The 13,084-nt window shown below is 35.7% G+C and overlaps 1 protein-coding gene across 3 annotated transcripts; it reads left to right on the plus strand.

Moving 5' to 3' along the window:
• The first annotated feature begins 3,768 nt into the window (after positions 1-3,768).
• LOC135116643 (RNA polymerase II-associated protein 3-like) lies at positions 3,769-11,741 on the plus strand. 3 transcript variants are annotated; one of them, XM_064038160.1, is made up of 10 exons: positions 3,803-3,883; positions 3,988-4,052; positions 4,354-4,467; positions 4,844-4,963; positions 5,432-5,559; positions 6,091-6,301; positions 6,932-7,126; positions 7,600-7,944; positions 9,327-9,519; positions 10,340-11,741. In XM_064038160.1, the coding sequence occupies exons 2-10, from the start codon at positions 4,011-4,013 to the stop codon at positions 10,426-10,428; spliced, it is 1,437 nt and encodes a 478-aa protein (XP_063894230.1). In that variant the 5' UTR covers positions 3,803-3,883; positions 3,988-4,010; the 3' UTR covers positions 10,429-11,741. The 3 variants fall into 3 exon arrangements, with proteins under 3 accessions (XP_063894231.1, XP_063894230.1, XP_063894229.1); XM_064038161.1 differs by lacking the exon at positions 3,988-4,052 and having other exon boundaries at positions 3,769-3,883; XM_064038159.1 differs by lacking the exon at positions 3,803-3,883 and having other exon boundaries at positions 3,890-4,052.
• The last annotated feature ends 1,343 nt before the right edge of the window (positions 11,742-13,084 follow it).

Here is a 13,084-nt window from a genome sequence, read left to right on the forward strand (position 1 = left end):
ATAGTTACTTTTTAATGATGATTACTTGGCAAGTTTTAATAGAAAATTAAATACTTGATTTATAACAAGGTGTATGAAAACTTGCCAAGTAACATCATTAAAAAGTAACTATTTTTAACTGAGGTATGTGTATGGAACTTGGTACTTATTCAGATCTCACTTCTTTTATAGGCGAAGCATTCCCATATTATCGAACTTGGCAGTCTTTCACATTTTTGTTTTGGGTGGGATATATCTAACTGCAGTTCCTCAACTGTACCAAGCATTTGCAAGTAAAATAGATTTTTGGTTCCATCCTATTAGTAAGAAAACTAAAAAACAGTCTTGTTAAAAAGTAAGTAGGTAGGTATGTAGCTACCTTAAAGAAAATTGCAACTTTGACGGAATCTCTCGCTACAACCTTATCACCTTATCTACGCTATGTCATCTGCTTCCGTGCAGAGTTCAAGGCGGTCATTATTTTCGAAGGAAACACACTCTTTACTATTGTCACGTAGTTAGTTTTTTCTCAAGAGTAACCCTTGTGTATTATCAATGATTCTGAAATGTGGATTACCTACATCCATCCTATTCATCCTAGCAAGACAATCGTTTTTTGATTGTGGTGGTGTCCCTAACATAAAGTATGAATTATTGTCATTATCGGAACTAACATGGAAACTGGTTGATTTGATGATGTGATGTGATGGACTTCGGCATAAGCCTCTATGTGGTTTTCGGAATGGAAACAATATTCCGTGATTCGCGCCTGAGTTTTTATTCTAAATTATTATCAAGGACGTTGATGAATGCAAAAAGTCATAGTTATTTTTTTACTAAAATTTGTTATAATATTTCTATTATAAATAGCTGGGGAATGATAACTGCCAATTAGATAATCAGGATATGGGTGTTCAGAGATCCTTAAGACAGATTTCTAAATTCGCTCTAAACAATGGTAAATACTTAGGTACCTGGTATCCCAAAATAATGGGAATTGTTTAGAGTATTTAATGTGCCAAAACGGTAATTTAAAGTCTGTCCTTGTGTCTCGTTGTTTGTAGAATCTAAATGAGCATTATTACAGGTAGACTGATAAATGGACCAAACTTATATTATTAGATAAATTAAGAAAAGTTCAAGGTCTACCTGTTATAGCTAATGCAACTCTAAACTGCAATATTTTATGTACCTACTTAATTTTTTTTTTATAGATACACAAACTTTATTTACATAGATATTTACAATACATATTTACAATAAAAATCAAAAACTATCCTAGTAAAACAAACAACTAAAACGCGTCAAAAAATTCGTCCCCATCGCTGTCAACTGGGAGCGTGCCCAAGAGGCTGGCAGCATTACCTCGTTGGATCGCCATGCTGATTCTTTGTCCGAGGTAATAGCCAGCCTTCTGGTCACGAGAAGCGTCAACCAGCCGCCTAGAGAGATCTTTAAATAGAATGTGGGCATTCGGACCCCACGACCCGAGGGTTTCAACCCCAAACGGTTCGAAAATATAGTTTCCGACAAGGCCACTATATTTCCGCCGCTTGAGGTTCTCCGCAGCCGCTGCGGCAGCAGCAGCACAGCACGCAGAACTTGGAAGGTGTGATGGCGCAAGAGTATCGACACAGGTTGCGTCCCATACTAAAGGCCTACCCATCTTCCAAGGGAATAACGACATGCCGTCTGGTCTCTTACCGTCGTCGCGTGCCAAGCCGTTTGGTTCTAATACAGCTGGTACTATACTAAATACCTACTTAATTATATTAAACTTCTTTATAAAATCCACAAAGTAAGTAGTAGTTTAAAAAAAATATTTAGAATTAGGACAAGCAAGTGATGTTATGAAATTATTTTCTAAAGAATGGCTTAGTAAGTAGGTCTACTTTTATAATTATTGAGCAGATCACGTTTAGCAAAGTATTGCACAGCAAGCTTTAGTATGTTAGTTTTTTAATTACTCAATCAATTAAGATCTGATAAAATCGTGATGAGCTTGTTCATTTTATGTGGTTTTGTTACCAAAGAGGCTGACAGCATGCCTTGTGGAAAATTATTGTTGTGTGTACATTTAATGAAATTAAATACTCTTTGGAATCCTCACTATTAAATCTTTAAAAACAATGCTATAATAGGTACCCAATTACAGTTCTTGCAAAACTCAAAACTAATTTCCGAACGTAAGTTATAGGAATGTGTTTATGGCCCATTCCTCTACTGCAACTCTTTAACCCAGTGATACTTAAATTTGGTTTCTGCGCATCGTCCCGCGCAATGTTCCGAGACGTCAAATAGTTTGGCGCGAACTGTCTTTGTCTATTTTTTAAACTTAAAATAAAAGTTACGAAATTCGTTATTTCAAACGACTACACGGAACCTTCTCCTCTTCTGTGGTATATCGGCTTTTTACTAAACATGTAATAATTGCCTTGTTAACGAATATGTTTTTGTCTGCAACAATGATATAAAGCTATCTGTCAAAACATCCGCTAAATTGATTGGAATAAAGACTTTTTAATAAAAAATGTCTGAACTTAATGAAGAGGCCTTTGACTGGTCTCGATTTTTCACGAGCTTGTTTTTATGATCTGCAAAAAGTAAATAGTAAGTAGGTAAGTAACTATAGGATTACAATAAGTTTTTGTCAAATAACTTTGCCCATCTGAATTTAGTGATTTGAAGACGTCACATGCAGCAGTTCTTCAGATTAAGGAAAGGTGAAAGCCAACTTCGGAACAGTACAAATACCTAAATAAAAGTAGGACTGAAATATAAAAGCTATAAGTTTTTTTATTGAGTAATAGCAAAATTATTAAAATTAGAAGAGGCACAGCAGTCGGTAGGTAGCACCCACTGTCTATACATAGACTAGCCTACCTGTTTTAGCGCGCTTTTTGACATTACAGACATTTTGACGCCATTTATGTAGGTATAATTAAATAGTTAGACATGTACTTAAATATAGGTAGGTATCGTATCGTATGTTCATAGACAAATCATAATGGGAGGTCTCTTGTCCTAAAACCTTTCAACTTGTATTGCACAAGACTAATATGATTCGCCATGTCATCACCAAATACGTTACTTGCTTATGTAACTGCAGAACATCAGTAGGTCTGGGAGTGGCCTTGACACTATGATACTGAATCAAGCCATTTATCGAAAGCACGCGTTCGTTATAAAATAAAATTAAAACTTGATTGGTTTGGTGCACTGTGTTACTCTGTTATGGGTTTTGAATTAATTTATGGTTTTAAAACTACGTTTATTACGGGTACCTGGGTTCACAGGTCAAGGTTTGAAGGGCAATCACTTAAAAAAGAATTAAAAATCTATAAAACTTAAAAAAACTCTTATGCTTAAGGTCGTAGTTATAAAAAATAGATTTTTTTAAAGTCGTGGACGCCCCCAAAAGATTTATCAATTCGGTCCTGTAATTTCAAAGCCCTTGGAAAACCTACCTACTTTTTAACAAAATAATCAAACCTTTTATACAAAAAAAAACTACCTAAAAACACTTTACTGGCCGAAACACCTCAAAATAATTGTAAAAAGCCATTAAAGTTTATTTTTTATTTATTTTTCTTTTCACACCAAATGGCGTTTGCCTAGATTTTTTCATCGAAAACTGCCATTATTTCAATCAATTATTTAGTTTTCTTATACTAACCATTTTGTTTTAATAGTATAAAATAATCATTTAATTAAAAATAATATTTTAATTTAAGTACGAAGTTTTAAGAGATAATATTATTATGAAAACTTGCACTTTTTCTTTCTTCACACTTCCGAACGCAATTTGCAACGGCGCGCCATATTGAATTGCCATGACAATCAAAATTTGTTTGACAAGTTTACGTTGTTAGTGCGACCCGAAAATATTTTATTGATCTAACAGGTAACAATTTAATGTGCTAAGCCCGATAAGAATCATGGAAAAAGCTTTTGAAATACAGAAAAAAGCCCGAGATAATGTTAAAGCTTTACAAACTTACATGACAGACTTGCAGAATTGGGAAGCCGAGATGAAAAGAAAAGAGGCTGCTTTGAACGGTGAATTCGAACAGGTTTAGACCTATTACCGTCTTTATGTTGTATTTAGAACATAAATTTGATAGTTAACTGTAATTTGTATGCATATTTTTGGCGTAAAGTTGAAAAATTCTGTGCAAAAGTGATCATGTATGTTGTTAGGTTATGGCCATTTTTGCGTTCACAAAAAGTAGCAAATGAATATTCCTTGTTCATTATTTACACTCAGTGTCGTCCTCGTTAGCAAATAACTCATGTTTGCATCGTAAAAGTCATAAAATATTGAGATTTTAATGTAAGCAGTTCTAAATAATTTGTTGTTTGTTTCGAGGTTAGGATCTGCCTCCAGTCCGCAGCAAGATCAAAAAGGAGAAGCCAGTGGTGCCGAAAAAGAAACCTGAGAAAAAAATCCGAGGCTCAGACTATACGGCATGGGACAAGTATGATGTTGTGAGTATACTTGTTTCTTTCTAAATAGAGACTCGTTTGTTAAGACTCTTGCTCTAATGTTAACCCATTTTTCATATTACTCACTCTTTTCGATTAAATTATAGTTTGCAGTCTGGGAAACTATGTGCCAATTTATTGCAATCTATATATATTTGTGCGACTGCAAAATTTATACCCACTGGCTGGTTGTTTAAAAAAATTAACTACAAAGAACTAAATAATGAGAGTTAATGAGATATTGGTAGAAAACATAATGTTAGTTATTAGTGAGTGGCTATCTCGTGCCATCAGCCTTAGTGACCATTGTTTATGTCGAAAAGAAAGCTTAAATGATCTTGAACTGAAATGATTACTTTTCCCATCACAATAATTCCAGGATAAAGCTTGCGAGGAAGTAGACATGGCAGACGTAGGACCCGTCTCCCTGGACAGCAAGAAGAGCCAGCAAGCCAAGCTGGAGAAACTCAAGGAAGAAGCCCAGTATGAGAAGGAGAGGGTAAGTGAATGATATGTTTTGTTTTGTTTGTTTTCTGTATGGCTTGATGGATCATAATATAAACAGACAATGTGACAAGCTTAGCACTTGGCGGAACTTGTCATGCCCAGATTGATACCATCTTAGTATGACAATATTGATACCTCCTGTTTCTACATCCCGTTAGAGGATGATTTGTTTTGATAAAGTTCCAATTTCCAATGCAGAAATAATGGCATGTATGCTATGATGTAGCTAAGTGCCAGTGTTTTACATAGAGCAATTAACTGCCCATCTGACCTCCTTAACCCAGATACATAGGCAACCCACTGAGACTATAATTGTTGCTAAGACTAGTCAGAATTTCTGGCTTCTGACTGCTTATTTTAGTATGTACTGCCAGTTTCTACATATAAGATTAAAAATATCAATGAGTTCTGTAGTTCATAGCAATACTACTCTTAAGTTATTTATGACGCATTGTTTCAGGGCAACACATTTGTGAAGCAAGAGAAATGGGACGAGGCAATAGCGTGCTACAACCGAGCTATAGACCTCGTGAAGGATGATGCTATCTACTTCGCTAATAGAGGCCTGTGCCATCTTAAGAAGGATAGGTAAGATTACGGTTCATGTTCTTCATTATAATGTTATGTGGTTGTGTAAATACAATAATATTTTGCTGTTTTTGTGTGCTTGTGCCATTTTAATTGATAATGTTAACAATGTAGTGTACAATGGACAGACAGGTAAAATCAAACATAAATATTTTTGTTTGTTAAATATCAATTGGATTTGTGGGAATTACTTGCCTAACCTGGATAAACTATATCTTATGTCACTGGAGGATAGTGTAGTTCTCCAACAGTGAAAAGATTTTTCAAATCTGTTCAGTGATTTTGGAGCCTTACAAATACATATAATGCTCTAAAAGCTTTACAACTTATAATATAGGTATAGTAAATTAAAACTATAATTTCAAAAAGAATGGGAACTTGTAAAATGTAAGCATTATGATGTAATAGATTTTATCTACTAGAGATGTTTGATATTTGTTTTCCAAAACTATTGACTCTTAAATCATCAAATCAAAACAAACATTACTTTTAAACACAATTTCTGTAAAACAAACCTCAATTTCATTCCAGTCTCCACCAAGCTGAATCAGACTGCACAGAAGCTCTCCGCTTAGACCCAACGTACGTCAAAGCCCTACAGCGCCGGGCCACCGCCAGGGAACGGCTCGGGTCACTCCGGTCTGCATCTCATGATCTCAATGAAGTGCTCAAGTTGGAACCACATAATACGGCTGCTAGGAAACAGTTGGATGCTATTAAAATGAGAATGGGGACTAAAGGGGTGAGTGAGATGGTGACAATTTTTATTTTTCAAAGAGTATCCATAAGAGTAGAAGTCGTGGTGGCCTAGCGGGTAAAGAACCAACCTAGAGTATGAGGGTGTGGGTTCAATTCCTGTTCAGGCAAGTACCAATGCAACTTTGTTTGTACTTTCTAAGTATATCTTAGACACCAAAGGCTGACTTGACAAAAACGTGAAAAAAACATCTTGAGGAAACCTGGACTATATAGTCTGAAATCACCAACCCGCATTGAACAAGCGTGGTGATTACTGCTCAATCCTTCTCCGTGTGAGAGGAGGCCTGAGCCTGAGCCTGAGATGGACTTTTCTTTTATTTACTTTTTAGAATCATTCAACAAGTGTGATTTCATTTAAATGTCGTGACAGCTAATGATATACAAAAAAAACAATATTTTTCTAAATACAATAAATAGCAGCAAGATTTTCTCAGAAAATCTTAGTTTTATAAAAGGTGACAAAATGACGATTTGTTTGTTTTGATTTTCCCTATAAGAAGTGAATAGAACCAAAAGAAGTATATAGTTTTGTTGGACATTTTCTTGAGATAACTGTAGTAATATCAACTTAAAGACTTCATATCCTTATTAGCTATTTCATCTACATTTCCAGGCCAAATCAAAATCATCGCCCACCACAACGCCCACCGCGGAAAGCAAGCCGCTCTTCAAGTCTAAGCCGCAGCCAAAGATAGTAGAATTGCCTCCGGAACCCGTCACTCCTGCAGCTGATGATTGGAGGAAAGGCGTCGGAGAAAACATCATGGTCATCAAACCTGTGAAGAAACCACCACATTTGAGATCTAAGGTAAGCACCAATGGGCTGCGGGATTGTTCGAAAGAGTTACCGCGGCCCTGGTACATAAAAGGCCTACGACGGAACACGACGGTTTTTAGTCAGTAAGAGTCTGACACTCCCTCACCGCTGCTAACCCACAGCGGGAGGGGTCATTTGATGACTTCTGACGTAGTTCAAAAACAAAAAAGGTGAGCATCAATATTTTTTTTTAATAAGGTTAATTTGAACCTTGGAGGAAGATGGAGGATTTGCACCCTAGAGATAGTTTATATGGTTATGGTATGTATTATGGGTGCTAAATCATATGATGTGGATAACACTTGAGACCAAAATAACTGTGAACATCTTGAGTAGTTTTGATATTGATTATTAATATTGAAAGCTTACAATAGACGTATTTGTAAATACTGGGGTAGACATAATCACAGCTGTGATAAAAGCTTGTCTTGATCAAACTTAATTGTTTATTTTATAATTTACAGAGAGCACTGAAATCAATACCGATTCAAGAAGTATTACTCGGTGAAAAAACTCCAGAGAAACCGCCGACTCGTCTCAAAATCATCGAGATTGAAGACAACATGGCTCTCGGAGATTCCAACAATAATGACTCTAACAAAATTGATGAAACTCCCGCGCAAAGAGTAGATACCAAAGGAGGAGGTGACAAAGTAATTGCTAGTCCAGAATCGATGAAACTCATCACCGATACGATAGTTACGGAGAAGGAAAAGAGGAACTTCGTGCCGCCAGTCAATAGTGTTCAATTTATGTCTGAATGGAAATATTTGAAGGATCAGTGGGATGCTAAATGTCAATATTGGAGTGTAAGTATCATTTATTCAATCATACAAAAAATAAGTTATTTGTAACTTAGTGCAGGTTCTGAACCAGTTAAAATCAAAATGAATATGTTCATTTACCCGGCCTTTTGCCAACTATGTTGAATTGGCTTCTAGTCTAACTGGATGCAGCTAAGTACCAGTGTTTTTCGAGAAGTGAATGCCTATAGGCACCGTGCGTAGCGATGACCCTGCCATCTCGTGACTTATATCCGAAACTTTTCCCTCAAGTGTCAAAAATTGTACTGTCAAACCATGGAAAAAATTCTGAATATTCGTGTTAAATTTTGCTAATTTAAGTTATCAAAATGTATTGTTTTATTGCTGGATGCTGTAATACATCCAAAAACAACTCCAAGGGTGTAAAATTTTACTATTTCCCTACTAATAGTACTCACATGCCATGGCTTAGGGATAAAAGAATTAAATGGATAAATGCAGTTGTAAAACACACATCTAGTTGTTCCATCAAATTATTAAGTTTAATACTTATTGGTGGAGTTGGAAATAACTCTGCCATTGTCACTCCTTTATCATAACCCAGTAACTGTCGGTACGTTGGTTTGCCCCATTGTTGTGCATAACTGGTTTTCGATTCTGCACTTTCTGCAGAATTTACGTAATGCAGTAAGGCACAGACGTGCTTACATTTTCCTGATAGACCTGCCTTACAAGTTGCACTTTTAATGTCTCTATTGCAATCAAGCTGAAAGGACAGAGATAAAAATTAAAAATAGAAATAATGATTTTCTAAAGATATTGTAATAACAATTAATTTAAAAAAGGTACTTACTGTTATCTTAACATCATATACATTTGAAATTTTTGTCTGAGCAACAATTTTGCCAGTTAATATTGTTTCTTGTTCTTGGCCAACTGTTTCTATGACATCAAAAACATGGCCCGACTCGAATAGCTTTTGGCTTTTTGATATATTTTGACCACGCTGCTGATCATTGTTTATTGGTAGAAAACCATATTTTATAATTTTAATCATTGTATTTTATATTTTTAATCATTGTAAAATCACATTTACAGACTAGACAGTGACAACCAATGGTTCTGGAAAGTTTATTTTTTTACTCGTACGGTGTCTCTACTGTCGGGATTATAACGCCATCTATAGTTTCCGCACGGTGCCTATTTGACCTCCTCAACTCAGCTACCCGGACAACCCAACACCCCTAGCTAATACTTGTTGCTAAACTGGCTTCTGACTACCTGTACTGACTGCCAAAGATGTTCAAATGACATCCGGGACATACAGATTATAGTGCCTTCTGAAACAGAAGAACTTGTTATGAACCATGTTTTTATTGTTTAATCTGCGCGAACTAAGATGTACATATTTTGCTTTCTTCCCACAGCTAATAGAACCATCAAAGATCCCATCCATATTCGCGAACGCTCTAGAAAGTTCCATCCTATCTGACGTGATACACATGCTGGAGGCGTTCCCGGCGCAGTTCAGCGGCAAGCTGACGGCGTACTTGCTGGCTCTGACGACCGTGCAGAGATTCTCGGCACTAGCTATGTTCCTCTCGCATACTGATAAACAGAGTGAGTATTAATGTGTAATCTGAACTTTTTTACAAACATTACTTTCAGTTGGTATGGCCCTCCCAGCCGATTATCAGCTACTGCGGCAATTATCACATAAGGAGGTTAGCCAACTGCGCAGGACATAATTTAGTGCACAAGCATTTGCGCAGACACAGGGGCACTCACTATTCCTTCACTCTCATAGCCCGATGGATCGGCAATCCGATAAGACCTACACAAAGTTATATTATACACATAAACCTTCTTCTTGAACCTCTCTATCTGATAAACAACCGTATGAATATCGGTTGCGTAGGTTAGAAGATTTAAGCGTACAAAGGGACAAAGCGACTTTGTATACTATGTAGGTAGTGATCTGAACTATTTACAAATTACTTTGAGTTTGTGGTACACGTAGTACATAATATTATGTTTGATTAAGGCTGTGTTCAAACCAAACTGACTGTCAGTCGCCGAATGTGAGCAGGCTCACTCGCTCAATGACAGTGTCTACGCACAGCGTAATAACGTGTCGTCAGTTAGTTGAAAACGAAAAAGTAATATGTATGGAAATACAATAAACACTTTCAGCAGCTGACAGTCGGTTTGGTTTGAACATAGCCTAAAAGCCACGTTATTTCTGTCGAAAGCAATATTTTATAAAAGTATGTGAACAAGTTGCCCGGAAGTGCTTTTGAAACCGTAACCCACTGTTTTTACACTTACTACGGTATCTCTCATTTTTATTTAGCTTCATATTTATAAATAACTTTGTCAAGACAATATTAAAATATAATGATTCCAATTGGTTATCTAATTATCAAATCTTTATTTCCAGAGTTAATGAAGGTGTTAGAATACTGCAAGACATCTGAGAACACGACTGACGAGGTGATCGCCGATCTGAAGAACAAATATGAGCTCTAAACACATCATTATTATAGTTGATTAGTCGTAATTACCAATATTATACGATACTTACAGATTTAAACATACTGCGCTTGAGAAATTACTTATAATGTAGATTTCTGTTTGATTTTTAAGTTACTGTTATCGCGTCACACAAAATTAGTTCTATGTATCTATAATTTACTCAAAACTATGTGTATTAAAATGCATTTACCTACAAAAATATTTAAGATAATTTTTATTAAGTTTGTGTGTTGGGTTTGGGACGGGAACATTCTTCGTAACTATTGAACAATTTAAAAATAAACCTTATCATAAAACGTATATAAAATACCAAAAACCTTATTAAAATATATATAATTTCTCAAGCGCATTCACGGCGCATAGGCCAGGTGCTAGAAACAAGTGGAGTAGTTATTAAGAACACACAATTTATTATTAATGTAATTATATAGTCATTTCCTTCAATATTTCTCAAAATCTTTACTGTAACAATATTATCAAATTTTGTATTACACAAAAGAAACTTAATTCGATGACTTAGTAAATAATTCTTTGATTTTATGAGCTACAGATTTATAAAAAATGTGTAATCGTAATTTCGGCGTTTGCTCAAAATCTTTGTTAATAAATGATTATCTCTTGATAATTTGTTTTTCTTTTATTCTTTGTTATTTTCAATGAGTGCAATTTTTGTAATTAAACACTTAAAATTTTTCGAGGCATACACACGAAACATACTTTGTCTTTTTTAATACCTACTCATAAAATCCTAGTTGAAGTTAAGTAGATTTTTGTCACTTCATATCTACCTAATAATAATAGTACCACAATCAATTAACTTAAAGCTTCAAACTTGCAAGAGTAGTATAATTATATTTACGCAAGAAAAATAATATTAAGTTGTTATGAACTAATTTTATCCACTTATTTCTAGTATCAATAACTTAAGTCACGTAACTTTTAACTAGGTACAGAAATTGGTAACTTTCGAAAAATTATAGAAATTACGAAGTTTTTTCTTAGTAGTTATTCTATTTTTACCAAGTTCTGAAAGTTGCGTGTTATTTTAGAGGGTCAGTGGCCTAAGCCCCCATTGGTCGAAGCAGCTATGGCCGAAGCCCCCGATTCGGTTAATTAAATGCAATTTTCGGGGGCGTCAGCTACAGATGCTTCGACGAGTGGGGGCCTAGGCCACTGACCCATTTTAGATTGTTTATTTGTTCAAGTCACTATTGTGATGGAATGAGTTTTTTTTTGTAATTATGGTGCGAAGGAGCGTTTGAGTTCTGTGATTGATTTTAAGCCCCAATAAAGATTATGAATTTATATTTTTCGTGTTTCTTTTTATGAAGTCCTATCTCAAACAGGTTCTTCCTGATGAAACATTTAGAGAAAACGAACTGTGGTTGGTAAAAGCTTAAGTTAAGAATAAGTATTCGAAGTGGTTGGTAGAATACGATCAAAGTACCTATGTAACTTTCGGCAGTCAGGTATCAAAATATTTTTATTTCGAAATATGTAGGTGCCTACCTAACGATACGACTATCTTGGATAAATTCGTTGACTCGACGACCGGTCGACCAATGTTTCCCAACATTTAATTATTAAGGTCTTCGCAAATTAACGCCCGATTCCATAATTTTTCTTAAGTTGCAATAACTAACTAAAAAGATAAGTGTTTTTTCCTTCATATACCTACTTATAGAAAATTCTAACCCCATTAAAATCCCTTACTATCAAATAGGTAAACTCTCAAAATAGTTACGTTTTAGGGTTGAACACTTACTGAGCTCAACAGGTCCCACTAATTGATTCCGACGCATCTTCGAGTGGAGTGCCTCCCGGGATCTCGATAATCCTTCCACATAGGTACCTACTCTGTTCAAGGGTGCTGGAGTGAATTGGTCTTGTAAAATTGAGGTGTTAGGTACTAGGAGGGTCTCAAGTAGTTTGGTTTTGATATGTCCCGGGAGAAGGCAGAAAAACACAAATAGCTCTAGGTATGCATACAATATTAGGGCTTCTAAACTTCTATATACCTACCTACGCTTACAAATGTTACAATCTACACCTTTAGTGTTTTCAAAAGGTGTGGTTTAGTAGGACCTTCCTATAGGTATCTTCCTTTTAGATAAGAATGCGAACCCATGTCCGACCTACTTAGAATTTTTTTGGGTGTGAATATACTTAAAGTAAATAAGGCCGGTGGGAGTGTGGGACGACTTCTGTTTCACCATCCTTAATTAAGTAATACCTACCTAGATATTACTGTTTTCCACGCGGTCTCACGCGCGTAGCTACCCGACAGTGTCAGATTTTTCAAATTGGTCCAGTTATTTCGCATCCTTTAGGTATACAAACAAAAAAAAAGGTTTCCTCTTGGTAATATTTTATTATTTAACAAAACTATCACACTTGTTTTTCAGGAAAAGCCTTCAACTTTCACACATAATCTAATACATACTTCTATTACAGACAGCGACACGTGTAGATACAACTATACATACATAATGTTATCCCCACAGCTATGCACCTAGTGAGAGCACCTCAGCGGCCGTCACTAATTGATTCCGAGCGTCTTCATTACGCCTAGTACGGACGTGTTCTAAGCCTGAGCTCACACAACGCTAAGCCCATTGCTGTATTAAGTGGTTAGAGTTAGATCTAGTTT

Source organism: Helicoverpa armigera, chromosome 15 (genome assembly GCF_030705265.1).
Source record: "Helicoverpa armigera isolate CAAS_96S chromosome 15, ASM3070526v1, whole genome shotgun sequence".
Classification (NCBI taxonomy): domain Eukaryota; kingdom Metazoa; phylum Arthropoda; class Insecta; order Lepidoptera; family Noctuidae; genus Helicoverpa; species Helicoverpa armigera.